Below are 21,427 nucleotides of genomic sequence, written 5' to 3'. Positions count from 1 at the left end.
TCCCCTATGTACCCCCATCTTAGCTGCGTTAAAACAGCTGCATGATAAATAATTTCAGTTCCAGTATATTGTTGTATATTCCCCTGAATTTCTCATTATATCTTTCCACAAAGCAGATGCACCTTCACAATGGTGGCCCTTTGAGACCTGCAAAGATAGATGGGTTTAGTCATATCCGTATCTGCAGTGTTCCTTTGTATTTCTTCATACTTGCACAAACTATTTACTTCACAAAAGAAGTAATTCTTAACAGCATCAGGCTATCCATCCAGTGGGTTTAAAGCATAATCAGAGAGCTGAGTTTTTTCAGTGCATGACTCCAGTCCCATCCGGATCGTTTGCAGTTAGAATTCCTTATCAAAGAACTCATCAAACAGAGGGATTCTCTCTGTCTTGGTTCTCACTAGTGCAGGTTTGTGACCCAGCTTTCTCTCTTCTCTTTTCCAGTCATCTGAATCAGTGCTAGAGCTGTCCCAGAATAGATCTCTTGGATCCTGATGCTTTACGAACCACATTTCCACTTTACTGCTCTGACTGGGATAGGATTCAGCCATCTCGTGTGGCTCCAAGAATTCTCCATCCCATGTATTTCCTAAAAACAAGAAAACTATCTTCTTAATTATTCTGGGTTGCACACCCAATTGCAGAGGGGTTATTAAGGACTTACTGAGGGTTGGTGGAATCACATCAGAGGAACCCAGGGCCCAATTCCAAAATTTGTGCAGAGCAAACTATTATTTTTCTTTTCTCTCCTTATGTAAAAAAGATTCTCAGACTGTAAGTGTTAGATGCTGTAGCATATAGGAAAAGGATAATGTCCCTTTAAATAGTTTATGAGCCTTCTAATGGTGCTCACCATGTTTTATGTTCAAGAAGCCAACAGAAACCAGCTAATGTGGCCATCTGTATGTAGTTAGGTTCTGAATGTTCATAAATATTTAGTAAAAATGATTATTTGAATAGAAATGTGCCCATTGTGCTTTCTTCATATTGTTGTTGTGTAAAGAGCACAAGGCTCAACAGATACATTCTGGAATAACTCCAGTACTAGAATGCCATGTTTATTATTAGAGCTGGTTGAAGAATAGATTTTTTTGGTTCATTGGCAACTTTGAAAAATTTTAACAAAATGTTTCAGGTCAGACTGAAAACAAAATTTTTTAAAAAACGTTGGTGAATTCAAACATTGACTTTTTTTTATTCCAGACACATGAAACCTTTTGTCTCAACAAAATCAAAACGTTTCATTTTGATTTCAACCATTTTCAATTGTTTTTTGGATTTTTAAAAAATAAAATTAAAGGAAAATTTGAAATAAAAAGTCCTTTTGAACCGAAAAATCAAAAAGTTGAAAATGACCAAATGAAACGGTCTGATGTTGCCAGACTATTTTAAATGAACAATTCAGCAAATGGACATGAATTTACAAAATATTTCAAGGTCACTGAATCTGCATTTTTCGCTGAAAAGTTTTGACCAAAAAATGTCACCCACCTCTATTTATTATGCTGTTTCCAAATTTTAAACCAAATATTGTTTTTACATTTAGTGATAAAGGGGGGAGATTTTATACTTTTATGTACAACGTTTGTTCAGTCTCAGAACCTTTTTCCAGAACTGGCCCCAAAAGCTGTGGAGCACGCTGGCCCTGATCCAGCAAAATAGTTAAGTACATGCTTAACTTCATGCACATGACTAGCTGCAATGAAGTCAAGCCCAAGTTCCTATATACTTTGCAGGCTCAGGCCAGAGTGCTGAACACCAGGCAGGGTTGAGCTCTATATTTTTAGGTGCATAATTATTAAATATATGGTGTGATAAGAGGCAGCATGGTTTAGTAATGGTTTAGCTAAGGGCCATGGGGCTTTTAGCTCATGCAGTAGAGGCTCATGCATTTCGCTCCCGAAGTCCCAGGTTCGCTCCTGTTTGCCGACGAACAGAGTCCGTCGGTGTTACACCTGATTCACATCTCACACTTGTATATCTACATTAACTTCATTGAAGTTACTCTGGATTTATGCCATTGACAAGTGAGATCTGAATCAGGCCCTTGAGTACTGTGAAAAAAACATAAACAGAGTTAAAGGGCTCAGAGAAGCAGTTCAGAATGAGTTCTTCATCAAATGAATGAGAGGGAGAGGAGCCTGCTCCACCGCAAATTTGTATTAATTGCTAGGGCTGTCCCATATGTATAGCGTAATCGACGGCTGACTACAATGCATCCTGACAGGCAGGCCATGGCGAAGTCACTGCTATATTGAGTTCTACCAAGGGACACATGTACATGGAATGAGCAGAGCCATCCGCACAAACTCTTCATCAAAAGGAATCAGACTCTCCTCAGTCTCAAAGGCCTCTCTGTGGAACAGCATCACTTCAGGGTTTGCTGTCCTTGGCTGACTCCAGCCCTTCAGTCGCAAGGGCTTAGTTCAAGGTATTCCATCAGGAGGCAGGTTGTACTCTCCTCGCTATCCGAATTGCAGCTTGTGTTATTTTTAGCACACTCTCTGAGCAATGTGGTCCTGGCATGACCTGTGAATGCAGTGATCTTTGTTCCACATTAATATGCCTATACAGTAGAATGTGCCTTGCGTGACCATCCAACTAGTAAAAACTAGGCATCTACTAGAGACAGCCTGTAATTAAAGGTTTAACCAAAGTGTACCAGAAACCACAGGGTGCACTTTAAAGGGTTTCTTTAGGACAATAGGTTGCCTTTTGAAGGTGGCTTTAGTGCAGCTATCTAATTAAAATATCTTTTGCCAGCAGTATTCAGCCGCGAGTCCCCTTCCGCTCTGGTCCGGCAGGACTCCTGAGTCTTTGGGGTTCTTCCCCTAGAGATAGTGGGCCTGAATCTGATCTCAGATTCACACTCACTTTCATCCAGGGCATGAGGCTAAGGTGAAATTCAGCCCTATGCAGATGGCCAGCAGAAGCCTGTGCTGAGGGCTCACATAGGATGGAAAGTGGAGCCTGGACCTTGGCACTCCAACTCTACAGACAGAGCCATTCATCCACGGAGACCCTCACGCACCTACACACCAAAAGCTATACCCATCTGTGATGGGGTACCTACCCCACACCGGCATAGATGGGGTTTCTCATGCCCTGTCCCAGAAGAAGCAATGGATGGGGAATCCTCCAAGGGACCCAGAGAGGCTGCGTGAAACACAGCCAATCAGGCGGGAATTGCAGGGAGACATCCAGGCCCAGCAGGCTCAGATAAAAGGGAGCTGCAGAGCAAAGTAGGATCAGTTGCTGCTAGGAGCCCAGGGAGTAAGGACTGCACCCCTGGAGGACTGAGAGAACTAGAAGCACCTTGGACAGAGCAGTGACTGGCTCCTAGGACTGAGCAGCTGAGGGCCCTGAGGTGAGGGTGAAGAAGGTGCTGGGGCCATGGGGAAGTGGACCAGGGAAACAGAGCCACATTGACAGAGGTTACAGAGGAGCTGCAAGAGGCTGCTATTTACAAAATCCCTGGGTTAGGGCCTGGAGTAGTGGCTGGGCAGGGCCAGGTTTTCTCCACCCCCCCGCCACTCTCGCCACCGGGAAAGTGGCTGGGCAATAGGACAGTGATATGCACTTTACCCCCTCCCTTTCTCTTCTTCCCCCCTCCCCGCCAGGAAGGCAGAAACAGAGATGATGACCTAGCTGGAGGGCTGAATCGCAAAGAGGATGCTGCGGTTCTGGGAGCCGAGAGAGGAGCCGTAGGTGGGAGCAGAGACAGAGCGCCGGTGGGCAGATGTGAGTGTTGGCCTCGAGCTAATCCCCAGCATGACCAGGAGGAGGCACCTGTCTAGCGATGAGGACTGCGCCCCGTGACACCATCCCATTGCTAAGGAGACGTGAGTACAAACTGGACAGACTTGTTTGAAATGCGGACAACTATGATGTTGAAAACATAAGCAGAATTTCTGGGAGCCCCTTTTTTTTTTGTTATGCCCACAATGTTTTCCTAGAAGTCTAACTTATTGCTGCTTTTGCTCCTTTGTCTTCCCCAGCAAGGCTAAGGAAGCAAAATCATTACATGTTACTGTGACGTTGCACTCTATATGATTTTATGAAAATATGCTAATGAGTGTGAATATAATGTAACTGGAATATGCTCCATGCAAAAGGTCTCTTGTAAGGTATCATTACAAAACTTATAATCTACTGAGTGTGCTCATCCTATTTGTACGAATGGATCATTCTTGTATCTGAAACTAGAAATACGAAATATAACTCTGAGGTCCTATTGTAATTATGCAAAGTATGGGCCATTGATGGTGGTTTGGAATCTTGATGGCTCCCATTAACCAGGACAATTGACTGTAGATGGCTCTGTTTACTTGCAAGCCTTCCTGTGAGTCAGGCCAGCAAGAATGAAGGCTTGGGATCTCACAGGACATGTGACCATGTCATCTGGTACTGGAATCCATCTTAAACCTGGTGCTTTTCCATTTAGATCAAACCTGTCACAGTTACACTGCATCAGCGAGAGAATCCAGAGACCTAGCAAAGAGCAACTGTTTGGTACTTGTATTATCGCAGAGCCTAGGAGCCCTAGGCATGGCCCCAGACTGTATTGTGCTAGGTGCTGCACAAACGCAACAAAGAGACAGATGCTGCCCCAAAGAGATTACCATATAGACAGCCAGAGGCTGCGGGAAGGGGTAGGACACACAATGTGAACAATGTGATGGCAGCAAATGTCATGTCAGTTCCATGGGGGGTTTTCTCTCATTTTGTTTCCTTTATCTGCATATATTTAGGAGAGGATCAGCTAAATGGACAGAAAAGGGAAGGGAGAGGAGACAGTGAAGGACGAGGGGGAAGGTTGAAGACAGAGGACGAGGGGGAAGGTTGAAGCAAACAGCCAGTCAGCATGGGGCAGAGAAAATTCAGAGAACTGGAAAAGCCTGCCCCAAACAGGTACAGGATCAGGCCCCTTGTCTGTCTCCTCCTTTTTGCATTTATTTTCTCAAAGGGCCCTGGGCTGGAGCTCAGAGAAGAGGGAGAACATGAGAACGGCCGTACTGGGTCAGACCAAAGGTCCATCTAGCCCAGTATCCTGTCTTCCGACAGTGGCCAGTGCCAGGTGCCCCAGAGGGAATGAACAGAACAGGGAATCATCAAGTGATCCATCCCTTGTCGCCCATTCCCAGCTTCTGGCAGAGGCTAGGGACACCGTCCCTGCCCATCCTGTCTAATAGCCATTGATAGACCGATCCTCCATGAATTTATCTAGTTCTTTTTTGAACCCAAAAAAGTTGCTGGAGGACCTGGGCTCCCCACCAGCCACTGGAAAAGGGAGTGCAAAGATCCCAGGGACCAGAGGTGAAACAAATGCTGTTTCAGAACTCCGGCCGAAGACTTGGCTTGAGACTGTTTGTTGGACTTTCGGTTACCCTGAAGGGGCTATGGGGAAGCTATAAGTGACCTGGCTGGAGGCGGGCGGAGGGGGAAGGAGAGCCTGCTATACCAAGTTCCACAACAAGGGAGTGAACAAGCCTTAGTCCCCTCTTCTACACGCAGTAGTTCTCAAACTTTTTTTTTTCGCGGGCCACTTGAAAATTGCTGAGGGTCTTGGACTACTTAATGATCTTTCCAAATGTTGTTTGTACCATTACTAATTATTGTAAAGCGCTTTGGATAAAAGCATTCTATGAAAAAAAAGTTAATAATAATTAACATTTTTTTGGTCCGCAAATAAAAGCACACAACTCATATTTTAATATCCGTAGTCTTACCTTTCTAATGCGATGGATGTGCTGTCTCTCCCCCGCCGTGACAGCCCCCGAGCTGGGACTGGGAAAGAGGTGGATCTCTCCCCTCCCACGGCAGCCCCCGAGCTGGGGCTGGGAAGGAGGTGGGTCTCTCCCCCACCATGGCAGCTCCTGAGCTGGGGCTGGGAAGGAGGTGGGTCTCTCCCCTGCCACGGCAGCCACAGAGCTGAGGCAGGAAGGAGGGCCATCTCTCCATGGCAGCCACAGCCCTGAAGCTGGGGAAAGTCGCCTCTTTCTCTGGCCGCCTCAGCCCTGCACATCCCAAATTCCCCCACCCCCTCTTCTCACTCCACTGCCCCCTCCCACCTAACCCCTGTTCCCCCCCAAGGCCACCACCCCACCTTACATATGCGTCTTCTCCAGGCTCCTGCACGGCTCCACTAATTAGGTGGGTGGCCCGTCATTCTCTCGTGTGCAGCCGCCCAGACACGCACCTTAGAGGAAACTATCCACGGACCACCTGAATGGAGCTTGTGGACCACTGGTGGTCCATGGACCACAGTTTGAGAAACTCTGTTCTACAGTATGCTAATTATTGCAACCATACAGGAGTTTTACATAGTGCAGGTCCATGTACTGGTGCCAGGGATGAACTCGGCCCAGTGCCATGCAGGGAAATCAGTCCTTTTCTATTATGGTGGGCAGGTATTTTGCTTTGTTTTTCCTGATAGAAATGTCTGTGTGTTACAATGAAGAAACAGCCATAGTAACTCAAGTTGGTGGCCAAATTAACTGGGCATGTCTTAATTAGTCACTGGTAACTCTTAGAAAGTAAACACTCTAATACCGCCTAAGTCATGCACTCTACAGGGATAGACACCAATCCCACAGTGTCAGTACCGAGAGACGTAGGGCCCAGTCCCTGGCTCTGGCCAAGCTGGAGTCAGCACGGGACCCAAGAGGAGGGGGCAGAGCGGGCTGCATGCTGGTTTTGCACTTTCTGATCCCTTGGAGGTGATGCTGACTGGTATTCCCCCTCCTGTTCACACGTTAGAGTAGTTCTGAGGCTCCTCTAACATGTAGCAGCTTGTTACGGGTCCCCAGGGGCAGTGCTGAGGACCACTGGAACACAGCAGGACTCCAGTGATTCCCCATGAATGCCCACCACATACCAATATGGCAGAGGTTTGGGGTGCAGGGGAAGGGGGAACAGAATCTCCGCTGCCCAGTTAGGGTAACTTTATGGCCCCTTCATATCACCAGAGTGGCAGAAAGGGGCAATGGAGCTGAAGATTTGCTCCAGAGTATTTTGGATCCTTACTGTGGAACGTTTTTGTAAAGGGAGACAGACAGCGTGGGGTCGCAGTCAGGCTGCTTTTCCTCACATATGTGAAAGAGGAGGCCAGGCAGAGAACTAAATAGGTCCTAAACTTGGGCCCAGAGTTGTGGTTGCTCTTACCTATTTAGAAGCCATTAACTAAGAAGGTTCAGAGGTTCCTCCCTATGAGGCTCCCTGACTTATTGCAATGCTGCCATATTTAATTCTGCTTCCTGGAGGCCCTTCTGAACTCCATCTTTACAACATGTAGGGTGCATTCCAGGAGACTGAACAGCTGCAGGGGTTTAGGGCCCCCAGTCACTGGCTTGCATAAAGTGAAACTTCCAAACATCAAATAAGTTTACATCTCATGGGAAAATGACTCTACTTACCATGGTCTCCATTAAAAGTTTGATCATGCTCAACGGGGACAAGGTCTTCACCTTCAGAGCAATTGTTTCTCTGAAGATTTTTGAGGACTTTCTTAGCCTTGAGCTCCCTTGTTTTTTGTTTGTTGATTTTTTCCTCCCTGTGGAGACTTTTCTGCAGTTCCTCCTGGCTTTGTAAATGATTCATCTGTATGAGCAATAGAGGAGTAAATAGGTAACTCGTTTTCCAAGGGTTTAACATCTAAACTCAGCATTCCTTTAGGCTTATGGCCTAATTCTGCAAACAAATAGGCACTTGAATAATTTTATGAGCTCAAATACAAGTTTGCAGAATCGGGCCCTGTCAGATTGCAAATATGGCTGAGTTCTCAGTGTAATGGGTTCCCCCCTGGGGGGCCATCTGGAACTGGGGTATCACTGAGCTCACTGACCCACCAGCCTGAGGGGGTGGGGAACCCATCACACTCAGGTCATCCACAGACAGTGGTCAAATGTTTCAAATCAGGAATAATTGCTCAGCTTTTCCAGGAAATAACAGATATTAGATTCAACTGTTATCTGAGTTCAGTGACCATCTGAATAAAAATACTAAGATCTGTGCTTCCTTCCCTCCCCCAAATACTGATATTCTTGGCCTCATTCCCACCACGTAAATTACGAAAAATACAGAAAACCAAGCTCTTGTCTAGCACCTTTCTTCTGAAGGTCTTGAAATGCTTTACAAACTCTCATTATCCCCATTTTACAGATGGGAAACTGAAAGCATGTGCCCAAGGTCATCCAGCAGAGCTAGGAAAAAAACCCAGGTCTCCTCACTCTGTCCAGTGCTCTGCCCACTGAGAAACACTGTCTCTCATAAGGCATGACTCTGCCTTGAGGAGAGGGAGGAAAAGGGTATTTAAAACAACATCCACCAGGCAGGACTGAACGTGAGATCTCCAGCACTTCATATGCCACTATCACTTGAGCCACTGGAATCACTCTAGCAGCTGCTACCACAGCGGGCCCTCAAGGGGACAACTAGTGGGGGACATAATACACGTAAGCCAGCATGCTCCCTACTGGCAGAGGGACACAGTGTAAGTTCTGAGATGAACACAAGGCTTTTGTTCTCCAAAGCATCAACAGATACACATACTGAAGGTCAAATAATTAGTTACATCAATCCAGTCCCACTGGAGTCAATGGATGACACTATAACAGAGGAGAACGTGGCCCAGAGAACTGCTCTTCAGGCACCATGAATGGTTTCTAAGGCAAGGTGCCAGCTCCCACTGTCTCTGTGATTCAGTACATGGCTTGGATGTCATCAGAAAATCATTCATTTCACTTTTCCAGTTGAGTACTGGGTGGCACAATGGCAACCACTACAGAGGGAGGAAATTCAAATACAAAGGTGAGGACAAAGGAGCAGCCACAAGAGAGACAATGAAGACAAAGGCTGGTAATATAGAACCCAGCCAGGTAGAGAAATGAGTCTGAGCATCTCCCTTCCTGATCTGAATCCAGATGCAACAGCAGCTGGACCACCAGACCTACTGGCTGAGTTCACCCAAGCATGGATTTTATCATTCCAGTTCCCTCTTTCAAACATCTTCAAAACTCAACAAGATTGCGGCTTTACCTCTTCTCGCTTGCGGTTCATTTCTAACATCTGCAGCTTGTGTAAGTGCTGTCGTCTTCCAGACGTATATTTTGCAGTTTGCACTCGCTTCTCCAGCTCCTTGCACAGTATTTAAAAAAAAAATGCAATGCTTGAAACAAACTCACTGGCTCACAGCTATAAAATCCAACCCCATTCCCCTCAATGCATGAAGAGGCCGCTTACCAGATACAGAGGTCTGTTGCCAACTCTGTCAATGTTATTGCAAGTCTCTCAATATTTGGTGTTTTTCTTAAAGCTCCAACTCTTGGGATCAGGTAATTACTTAAAAATCTCAGTTTACTTTAAAAAAAAAAGAAAACAACAACCCCAAACCGTTTCTGGCCCTCCTGGTTGCAGAGAAGTTTAAAAATGTGACTCCCAAATTGGCCAACAGCTGGTGAAAAATTAGAAGAGCCCCCAGATTACGGACTTTTAAATAATGAGATTTTTAAAATCTCATGTTGGGGGGCATGGCTCATCATTTGTGAGTGACTGGGGTTGAGAATACTGCATTCTCCCTGTTCTCCTCTTGCTCTGCTGGATAACTCTCACTAGCGGTTGTGCTGTGGCTCTGATTTTTACGGAGTATATTAAGCGGAAAGCTGCACCTCCCACGAGGCACATTCCTGAATGCTCACCTGGAGACAGCCAATTTTTTTCAAAGATTCTGGGCATCGGCAGCACTCACTAAAGTCGATTAGCAAAAAGCCCATTGAGCGGTTAAAACCAAAGGAACGCTACAGCTGTAAAACCCTGTGCAATCTCACCCTAGCACTGTGAGGACAATTACCACACACAGAGAATGTGGTTTGCCTGCTGGGGGAAGCCAGGTGCTGAAAGCACTTCTGAACATCAGGCCCTAATATCCAGACCACCTGAATACTTCTGATGTCTAACTCCTGACGAAATCAATGGGAGTGAGGCACCTAAGTACCTCTGAGGATCTGAGCCTCAAGTGGGGCTCCACATTAGTGAATGTCGTTTTGACCCCTTGGCTTACTGATGCTACACTGCAATTGCTTTAGCTAGATTCCATCTGCCAGGCTGCTCAAAATTAAAGATGAGGGAGGTTGCAATCTCTTATTTTGCACCAGTAAGAGGCCTTACTACTGCCCCCAGAGTCAAAAGGAAGTTAACTTTTGACTCCGATGTAACCAGGATCCAGCCCTAAATGGAACACTCTGGCCCCAGACAACTTCCCAAAAGAGCTGGTCAAACTTTTTTCACATGTCAAATTTCTGTCCTCCTCCCCTTCCCTCCCATATACACATTGTTGCAGCCAGTCTGCTCACCAGTGCAGCTCTTGGCTGGCCGAAGCTGAGAACACCTGGGATAAACAACCACATGGTCTGTTCTCACTTGCATGGGTGCAACCATGTTGGCTTTGATGGGGTTATGTGAGCATAGTAGAGAAGACTATTTGGCCTTAAAATGAGACCTCTCATAAGTGGCTAGCGAGAGAGAGGGGCACAGCACGCCTGGTGGGAAGTGGCTGACTATGGACTTGATCTAAAGCCCATTGAAGTCAGTGGAAGACTAGCACTGACTTCAGTGAGCTTTAGACCAAGCCCTGTAAATGATCAAAGCACATGTCTGGAAAGCTGCGGGCTACTTGAATTTCCCAGCATGCTGTGCAAGGTAATGGTGCAACTGTGCCAGTTTTACCTGTATTGTGGGAACACCCACCTTTGCTTTTCGGGCTGCTGCCCCTTCCTGATGGCTGAGGAGCTTTTCAGAAGTGATTACTTGCGGAAGGTCAGCGGGTTCCAGCTTCTGCAAGTCCAATATTTCTAACAGTCAGCGTTCCTCATGCCATGCAATCGTACAACATAAAAGCCAGACATTAACTCTTAGGCCCCATTGCCCCGAAGCAGTGGGGCCTAGGGGCACTGGGGGGATAGGTGAGAGGCCGGGGAGGCAGTTAGGGCCTGGGGGGATGGGTGTGGAGCATCCTTAATAAATAATCCAAGATCTCTTTGGATCTCAGCATCTGTTGGCATTTATTCATGGAAGGCCATAGTGTGAGTTGACAGAACTGAGGAGAAACACCTGAGTTTGCGTTAAAGCAACACAATCTAAACTTTAAAGATGTGTGCTTCTTTTCCGATGGATTGTTCTTATTACCATGTGTTTGTATCACAGTAGTGCCTATTGGTGCCTTAGTACTCTAGATGTTGTACTTACACACAGCAAGAGACAATCCCTGCCTCAAAGACCTTACAGTTGAAACAGATGTAGGGCTTCAAGGGAAACTGAGGCATGGAGTGGTGAAGTGACTTGCCCAAGGTGATGCAGCAGATCAGTGGCAGAGCCAAGAATAGACGCCTACTCTCCTGAATCCTAGTCTATGGCCCTATCTGCTAGGCCATGCTGTCACAGTTCAGGGCTCCTCCACTTATACTCCCCTCCGTGTTCCACTCTAGGCTCCTAGCTATAACGTCTCTTGGGCAGAGACCCACCCCTCTCTCCCTCCTGACCAGGGTTATACCAGGCTGCATGGTTCCCTGCCTACACTGTGATATCCCCAGCAAGCTAGATGGCTTAGACAATCTGTGTTGCGCTTTTCTTTTTCTTCAGAGGCTATTAACAGTGTTATTGCCCCCTGCTAGGAGTTTCCACACAGCTCTTTCTAAGCAAGCACATTTATTCTTAAGGGGTAAACACTACAGTGAAAACATTAAAAACAGAGTTCCTATATGAATGCTAACATCTTACCTGAGGTCACCCATCAGTCTCATGGGGCCTCAGGGGGCCAAGGTCCTTCCAACCCCTCCTAGGAAGGTTTGGGGCCTCTGCTGGACAGAAGTTCCTGTCCATTGAAAAAATGGCCATAGAGTTCATTTCAACTCAGGCTATTTATCCCAAAGTCCTTTCTTTGTCTGTTGGTCTCTGGAGAATCCAGACTGAACCAGTTTACGTGAGCCTCTCCAAGTGGTGGTAGCTCTCTGGAGGTGTCACAAACTGAGTGAATTTGCCTAATTACCCCCAACATCTTCTTAGCTCTTGGTAGGTTATGGCAACCCTCCCCCATAGAATTAGACAATCCTTGGCCCACAATGACACACAGCCTTAATACAGGAAGATCTCCCAGTGATATGGTGGGAAATTACCATATCCATCACACACGCTGCTTCTCTTCTAATGTTTATGTTCAATAGGACCTTATTCAGTGGGACTTCTCATGGTGTAAGGTATTATTTGAGGTGAGGGAGGGACGCAAAATCAGGATCATTTTATTCACATGAAAGCACACTTTTTATTTCTTAATAGTGCTGACCAGAAAATTTCTCCATGACTTCTTTTTCCCCATCAAAATGTCTATTGATGGAAAATTTCCAAGCAACTGTAGTCTCAGATCTTTTATTAAAGCTAAGTACCATACAGTTGTGTTTGAACTGATAGCTGCCATCAAGGTTAAAAACTTCAGAGCACTTTACAGACAGCTGAGTTTGGAGTTTCTTTTTAAGGAATTAAGATACCTGCTTAAAATGGGCAAAACTGCAGAGGGGTAATAGAGGAATCTCTAGTACCTGTTTGTGGCATTGAGGTTCCCAATCCTGCTCCCATAAAAGCCAGTAGGCATCTTGTCAATGCCGTCAATGGGAAGACGACTGGACTCATGCTTAATGCTGGACATTAACTTCCAGGTGTACTAACATGCCCTAAATTGTGACTGTACTTTAGCCAGATATAATGAATCAGTGCAAGGACTTCTTGATTTGCAAAGAAATAAAGGTAGTAACTTAGTCATAAAAAGGTTATCACTTAAAGCACACAGGAAAATTCAGAGTTGAGTCCTTGTTGCTTTTTTCACTGGCATTGTTAGGTTGGATGGAGCCAAAACAAAAACAACCCACTACAAAGACACTCAGGACCCAATTCCAAGCCCACAGCAGTCAATGGGAAAATCTCCATTGTTTTGGATGGGCTTCAGATCAGCCTTGCAGACCTGATTGTAATGGTCATTTCTTCTTCCAGTAATATTCTTCCTACTCTTGGTAGTTCATCCTAGAACCAGTGGCAATGCTGCTATAAACCTCTGAGCCTCCTATGGTATATGGCAGAGGTCCTTTCTGTGACTCTTATGCTGCTCCTGACGTGTGTCAATGGGACCCTTTAAGGCCTGGGGCCAGAGAGATTAAATGTGTATTCAGGACAGTAATTATGCACATGCTTAAATATTGCCCAGCGCGGGGATGAACTGAAACATGTGCTTAAGTGCATTTCTGAATTGGGGCCTGAGGCCAAGCTGAGAGTTAGGTACCTTGAAGGATCTGGGCCTACGATGACTTACCAATGATCACAAAGAGCCAGGAATTGAGCCCAGGTCTCCTAAATCTCAAGCCAGTGCCTTAACCACAGGGCAATCCTGCCTCTCACAAATTTGTCCTAATAAAAAAGTGTCCTGTGGCTTTTTTTCTTGCCCACCCCTCGTGCCTCCATTTACACTATTTTCTTTAGTGCCTGAAAAACTAATCTGAAGTTGTACTAATTTAAGAGATGACACTAGATGGCAGCAACGAACACCACAAATTACAGTATGCAGTGTATCAGAGTAACAGCCGTGTTAGTCTGTATTCGCAAAAAGAAAAGGAGTACTTGTGGCACCTTAGAGACTAACCAATTTATTTGAGCATGAGCTTTCGTCACCTTGCTCCCTCTCCTTGCCTCTCTAATATCTTTTATTGGGCCAACTTCTGTTGGTGAGAAAGACAAGCTTTTGAGCCACACACAGAGCTTTTCTTCAGGTCAGACCTGAAGTAGAGCTCTGTGTAGCGTGAAAGCTTGTCTCTCTCACCAACAGAAGTTGATCCAATAAAAGATATTACCTAACCCACCTTGTCTAACTACAAATTATAGTCCAGGCTGTAAATCTCTCACCAGTGCCACCATAGCAGTGAATATAATGTTACTAGCGGCAGGCAGATAAACTCACTAATCTATTAGCTGATCCTACTATGGCCAAGAGGAAGGAGAAGGTTCAGGCTTTAAAGTTCAGTTTTGCTGAGTGGAAGGAAATCTGACCTCTTCTTGCACCTTTGTAAATTTCACAGATTCTTCCTCAGGACCCAGACCACAGTTGGAATCTTCCAATACCTCTTGAAAAGGGAGAATCTTCCTGCTCCATTTTGTTATGTATTACGGAAAATGTTTGTCCAGGAAAGGACACTGCTGTTCTATTTTGATGACAGTGTCTAGTGGCATTAGAACAAGCATGGAGGTGTGTGTGTGGGGGGGGGGAATAATAAAATCTCTAGGTAATAAATACTATTAACAATATTCATATGCTAACCAACGGTCATATAGTTTTTAAACTTACTGCATCAGACCCATGTTCCCAATCTGGCAGCTACTTCTGAGGAAGGTGTTAAGAACCCTGCAGCAGGCAGAGGTAGCATAATCAGGGGCACTGGAACAGGGTGGGTCAGGGGGCCAGGGCCCTCCCAGTTTTGAAAGTGGTGGGCCTGACCTGTCCACTTTTCTCCAGGGCAGACCCCACCTCCTTCCTCTTCTCTTCCCCCTCAGGATCCACCCCCCAGCCAGGCCAGCAGGCAGCTGGTGGAGCTCGGCCAGGGAACCTGGGAAGTTGTGGGAGCCACATGGACCCTCCACCATCCCCACCCCCGGCTCCCTGCCCAGCCCAGGGCTGGTGGTGGTGGAGGGTCCATGACTCCACACCGGCTCCCTACAGCTGCCCACGCGGCTCTGTCCCTGACCCGGCTCCCGCCGGGGGTGGGGGCTGCTCAGAGCCACAGCCTGGCCATGGTAAGAGCCACACGGGCAGCTGTGGGGAGCCTGAGTCCCTCCACCCTGGGCAGGAGGTCCGGGGGCCGGGGACACGGGCAGGGGGCTGCTTTTGGTGCCAGCCCACCGCGGCTTGTCCAGGAGCGGGGCCTTGGGGATAAGAGGAGGGGCCTCCTGGGGGAGGGGCAGGGCCTCAGAGGAAGAGGAAGGACAGGCCCCCACTCCCCAGGCCCCCCACTTTTGGGAAGGCTCTGACACCCTTGAGCATAATCTGCCCCTTACATTAAGTATCATTCTGATCCAATGCGGGGCAGGCTGTTCCACATCTGCCGTCTGTGGAGTTCTTGCACCTTCTTGCACTGAAGCACCTGGTGCTGACCACTGTCAGAGACAGGGCACTGGACAAGACGGACCGGGGGTCCCATCCAGTCTGGCAGTGCCTATGTTCCTAATTGTTCCACTCTGTAAAACCCTCTGTTAGCATTAGATGGCCGTTTAATAAGAGGCTGGATCTTGTGCTCAGGATGGGTATTTTCCCTTCTCCTTTCTCGCTGGCTCACAGTCATGGCTCTAGAGAGAGGACTGAAAGTAATCATCAGAGATATTGGCAGGGCAGGGATTTTACAGCCAAGCACAGCTGCTGCTAGGTACTCATTCAAGCCTGGCCCGTTAGAAACTGCTCAAGTAAAGCGAGGATTAGTTAGGAAAATATTATACTTCTTTAAGTCAGGGCTGGCCTTATGGGTGGGTGACCACCCAAGGTGCCATGGTCAGGGGGGTGATGTGGTCAAGAGGCAAGGAACGGGACAGGCCTGGAGTGTGAGGCCACAGAAGGGAGCTCAGGGCAATGGGGGAAAGGCAGTGGGGCCTAGAGGCAATGGGGGGATAGGTGAGGGGCCAGGGGAGGCAGTTGGGGCTTGGGAGACTGGGTGTGGAACCCAGGGAGTGAGCAGGGGCCAGAGGTGCCAAAATACAAGTTTGCCCAGGGTGCCATTTTCCCTAAGACTGACCCTGTTCAAAGTCTGGTTTTCATGAGGGAGCGGGGAGGAGGGGAAGCTAAGGAGGAAAATTTATTAGGCACTTAAAGACTGAATGAATCAAATGCTCTTGGGCCATCCACAAAGCTATCTGTGGGTAGTCTGGCTCCAGAGCATGACTTGTCACTTTAAGGGAAAGCTCCTTCACAGTTTACAAACATGCCAACCTTTGGCAGTGATGTTGCCCATAGAGTAAAGGGTGGAGTCCGCAAACAGTGCAGGACTCGAGTGGGACCTACTCCCTAACCTTGGGGGTGGCAAGGGCTAGTTGCCTGGTGCAACTTAGAGCAACCTCCAAGCTGCTCTAAATTGCACTCCATTGCCTATGAACCCAAGAGACCATTCTGGTACTTAGGGATTACCAGAGCACAGGGACACTCCAGCTACACCCACCTACTCCACTCTATCTATGGGAGAGGATGATGTGGAGCAGTTACCCCAGTTCTCTGCCAGCTGGAGATTCCCCCTAGCCAACTCACAAAGCTCATAATCTCTGCTCTCTCCTGGGGATACAAGGTCGGTGGATCTCTAAAGCTAAAGAGCAGGATGAGCATGCTGCAGGTAGAATATTTCTATGTAAATGCTAATTGAATGGCCTGTTTGTAGATGCTTTTCTGGAAGACATGCTTTAGCCAAACCCAAATTATGGGCTCAATACCAAGGTAACTGCATGAGATGTACAGGCGTGATACACAGGAGATCAGACCAGATGAACGAATGGTCCTTTCTGGCCTTCAAATCTATGAATAACTTGACTTACACATGCTGTCCCATTGACTTGATAATATAACTGTAATGGGATGACTCACGTGAGTAAAGCTCCATGGAGTGTTTGAGATTGAGGCCCATGTGATAAAAATAAGTGTTTTGAGTATCTCACTGTTTACCATCAAATACCAAAACCAGCATGCTCTTCAAAAGGCAAAATATTTTCCAGTTTGATATAAAGGTTTAATCAAACTATCAATCTAACAACACACAGAGTCAGTGCTCAGCTATTCGATGGCAGAAATGCAGAATTTAACAGATCTTCTTAACTGTCTTCATTGGAAGCTGCACTTGGCCTGGTAGAAAACTGAATTTAACAGCAGCGCTGCACCTTCCTTACCCCCATCGAAAAGAATTTTTCACCATTAAAAGCAGTTCTAGCATTTGCACGAATCTCTAGTTAGTCAACGTGTGGAAGGCAGGAAGGATGGACCTCTAGCTAAGGCACTCGGATGGATCTGGGAAGACCTGGTTACAATGCCCAGCTCTGGCCCAGATTTCCTGTCTGACCGTAGGCAAGCTGTCCAATCGTTGGCGGCTCAGTTCCCCAGCTGTAAAACAGGGCTGCCTCATGGGGTGTGATGAGGATAAAGTCCATTAAAGACCGGGCGGTGCCCAGATACTACAACGAGGGAGACCATTTAAGAAGAGAGCTAGAAAAAAAGCACATTAGTGGGTAGCATTGGGTTTCTATTCACTCTGGCTCCTCTACTGGGAGGAGACTTGAGCTCTCACACTCTAGCAGCTCTGACGGCCCATCCAATAGAGGGCTGTGGTGCACAGACTTGCAGAAGGACAGGTAGACGGACAGACAAAGGAAGCCTATTTTTATATAGTCAGGCTGTTTGGCATTTCTTAAAAGCTGGGACTGCTTCCCTTTTACACGGTGTGAATCAGGAGTAAGGCCACTGACGTAAATGGAGTGACACGAGTGTAAATCCAACCCACTCTCTTCACAAAATACCTTCATTTAAATAATTGTGAGTGAGAAATAATAATCAGCAGAGCTATAATTTCTTACCAATATAGTTCATTCTGATGGCTTTACTCTATCAGATTACAAAAAGAACAAGACATACCCGGGCATGTTTACAGTTAACATAGGATGTTCCCATTAAATCCAAGTAACTCCTTAGGTAGCTCTTTAAATTCATCTTACTTGGAGTCTTCGAGGTGGATGCTGTTTAATAATACTTGTTTCTCCCTTTTCCATCATGATGTCAAAAGAAATGGGTCTGGGCACTTAAAGGAACAGAGAAGGAGAAGAAGCCAATAACAGGTTTAATACAATCTCAAATTGATCATTAACTATTAGGCTTTATTACGCAAGAGCTTCATGACCTTCTAGTTATAGTGTAACATGCTCCCAAAATACAACAGCACATGGGAAAAAAATGTGTCCACCGGACACCAGAACTGAATACCAGCAAAAAAATCTTCCCTGGATACTTGCTCAAACCTGTCAATGAATTCCCTTTATCCATGCTCACGTCCTTTGCTTTCCACAGACATTCTTGCTATCAGCTATTACTGGCACCGATAAAAATGGAAAATCACATGTGGAAAACAGACATTTAAGTGGACATGTTCGAGTATCTGTGCTTGACTCTACACGCAGCGAATAGAAACAAGGCCATCTGATTCACCTGGCCAGTCGCAACCAAGTTAGGACTTTATCCCACCCCCAGGGAAGGTATAGGGAATCTTCCCATTGTTTTCAGCTGGAATTAAGTCAGCCCCCACCAGTAAAAGAAAATGCTCACTGAGAAAGGTCTGTGTTCAATCCACAGAGGAAAAATCTCAAGGAGGCTTACTGATTATTCTGAAGAACAAATGCATTTGAGAAAATTGATCTGCTCACAGATATTCCATGTCTGATAGAGAGGATGAATTCTTCTGATTAAAAGACTAGCTCAGTTCTACCGGACACACATACAATGTTTATTTATTGAACACAGAATTAAGCTTTATCAAGTGTTTAACAAGTAAGGAACTAGAGGCATTTGCTGATCTAAATACATTTCACACTTTAGTGGAAAAAATCCCAAATAGCTGACTTTTCAAGAGAAAATATTTAGCAGCCAGTAAGTATATAGGGGGAAAAGCAGCTTATAACTCAGATTGTGAAACTCTGCTGTTTAGAAGCTACTGTTCTTAAGTCCATAGGGCTAGTTAGTGCCTAAACAATTTCTGATGGTGAAGTAGAAATACAAAGACAATGAAATATTAAAATATTAGATGCCACATAAACTCAGGGCTAGGACTTAGATGCAATAGATGGGTTAGCGACATGGGACTCAGGAGGACCTGAGTTCTGTTCCAGATCTGATATTGAGCTGACCTGCTGCATGAAGTTGGGTAAGTCATTTCGCCTTTGTCTGACCCTCATTCCACTCCCACCTTTATTAATAATTTTTTTGGCTTGAGATACATAAGAACGGCCATACTGAGTCAGACCAAAGGTCCATTTAGCCCAGTATGCTGTCTTTCAACAGTGGCCAATGCCAGGTGCTTCAGAGGGAATGAACAGAACAGGTAATCATCAAGTGATCCATCCCCTGTCACCAAGGTAGCACCTAGGAGCACCAGTCATGAATCAGGACCTCATTGTGTTAGGCGCTGTACAAGCTCAGGACAGAAATAGGGTCCCTGCCCCCAAAGAATTTATAATCAAAGTCTATTTCAACTCTAAGCAGTTTAGGGTAGGGGCTGACTGAAAGGTCTGTACAATGCCTAGCACAACCGGGCCCTGATTTGGGATGGGACCCTGTTGTATGACTGTAATACGAAGCCCCAGCCTAAATTTAAGAAATTCTACTGTTTGTTTTCTCCTTTGCTCTTCAATAACGTGCTCTTAGAAAGTTTAACTTAACACAAGCTGAAATATATCCCCGTGAATGAAATAAAACATTTTGTGTAGCAGACATCTGTTTGTTTAGACAGTGGCTCCAGCTAATTCATCATTCAAATGTGATCCGCTCTTATTAGCAAAAACAGCACATGTAATGGAATATGACACTTCCAGAGATGACTTTTTGTAAATGTACTTGCTAAGTACCAAATGGTTAGCTCTTTGCTGAACGGAGTAGTTATTTAAGTGCCGCAAATGTCATGCTGCATATCCAGAGCCCGTCCGTATTCATTCCCAGACCCTTTCTGCTTTTGAAATGTCGCTGCTCTCAGGGTAGCGGTACATTTCCTCTCGTGCTCTTAGCGTAACTATCTATATGTAGCATGGAAGGGGGGAAATATCCAACCCTGCCAAGCCATGTTACACCAGTGTCTTCCAATGGAATTCACTGTTAGAAATACGCTAGGGCCTAATCCTGCAGCCATTTGCTCATTTGAATAATCCCACTGAAGCCAAAGGAGATGCAATTATGTAAAACCGGTAGGGTGGTTCCCTTACAGTTTGTATTACTCAGTTATTCAAAGCAATGTTTCCAGTTTCCCGCCTGTGTCCCATACTCTAGTCTAGATCCTCAGCTGATCTAAATCAGCTGAGCTCCATGATGCTTCTCGTCTTCTTCTGTAAAGTGCAGTGAGATCTACTGATGGAAGACGCTAGGTAAGAGCTTGATATTATTATTACTGCTCTGATTTACATCAGCTGAGCGCCCTTGTCCAAACTGTGAATAATTCTTTGGGTTTAACCCAGGGCTGTGTGTGGATCACATAACTATAGATGCATCATAGAGATGTATAGTAACATATTAAGGGGTCGCTCCAGAAGTACGCCTCAGGACCTGTCCTGTAACTCTTCCACATCTAGTCCCATTGAAGTTAAGGTCAATGGGACACCTTCCATGTGTAAGGATGACTCTCGCAATCAAGGGTAGCATGATCTGGGCTGTTTGAGATGTAAATAAACAATTGAGACAGTTTTCTAAAACAAGCTAAAAAAAATGATGTCCTCCCCCCACAATGGTGTAATATTCAGGAAGTGTCAGAAACAGACACATGCCTAGAATAACACCTACACATGCACACACATACACAACTGCATTTGGGAACCTTTCAGCTTTCTACCATTTGTCTTAGTTCAAATGCAAGAACTAAGCTGAGCCATATATCTATGTGGCAACAGAAAACACGAAGAACAAATAATCAGCCAAACCAAGCACCCTAGAAAGGGCAGTTGCTTATCCATGGCCAGGTTACCTGTGGAGCATCTGCCATACAGAGTTTCTCTTAGGGGTGGAAGCTGCCTTTGAAACACTGGATTTCTCTCCTCCATGGCTGCAAATGACCATAAACTTCTCTCGTCCAGGGTGCTGTGAAGTCCACATACCGCAGCAGTGCAAGGGGAAGGAGGCACCTCCTCTTTGGTTTGCACTGGTGCCACTTTTGTCACCTTATGATGAGTCCTGGAGTAGCTCAGGCCCATTTTACTGAGTTACAACATTCAAAGAATGACAAGACTCTGTGCAGTAGTTCCTGGACTTGACTGTAGCACTGATCTGTGTCTTTGGCTCCCTTTGAAGGCAATGCCTGTTTATAAAGCTCCCAGGTTCCCTCCAGGGCAACTTTCACGGTCTGCCTGACCATACACACACACAGAGCTGATTGGGTGTCTGGTAAGCCAGTTTCCATGGCTATTTGTCCCCAAGCCTTTCCTTCCTAAATCCAGATTTGGTGAGCCCAGTTAAACATTGACCTGGGCTGGCCACTTCCTTGAGCAGATGAGAGGCTGGCTGCTATTGAATATTAAACTAATCCAGAGACGTCTGAGGTAAATACCAAATATCAGATAATGGCCTCAGGGCGTCTTCCTCTCTCCCATAAATATTTACATCTTAAAACACTCTGACTAAAAG

At 46.0% G+C, this 21,427-nt stretch overlaps 1 protein-coding gene across 1 annotated transcript; it reads right to left on the bottom strand.

Annotated features, from left to right (window-relative positions):
* Positions 1-344: 344 nt before the first annotated feature.
* On the bottom strand, positions 345-20,997 carry CCDC198 (coiled-coil domain containing 198). The gene is made up of 6 exons (XM_077820596.1): positions 20,772-20,997; positions 17,770-17,852; positions 10,747-10,833; positions 9,040-9,138; positions 7,419-7,602; positions 345-592 (listed from the first exon to the last, which is right to left on the bottom strand). The coding sequence occupies exons 1-6, from the start codon at positions 20,995-20,997 to the stop codon at positions 345-347; spliced, it is 927 nt and encodes a 308-aa protein (XP_077676722.1).
* Between the last annotated feature and the right edge of the window lie 430 nt (positions 20,998-21,427).

Source organism: Eretmochelys imbricata, chromosome 6, assembly GCF_965152235.1.
Source record: "Eretmochelys imbricata isolate rEreImb1 chromosome 6, rEreImb1.hap1, whole genome shotgun sequence".
NCBI classification, from domain to species: Eukaryota; Metazoa; Chordata; order Testudines; family Cheloniidae; genus Eretmochelys; species Eretmochelys imbricata.
The sequence above is the reverse complement of the archived record's forward strand: the minus strand, read 5'-3'. Positions and strand labels throughout refer to the sequence as shown.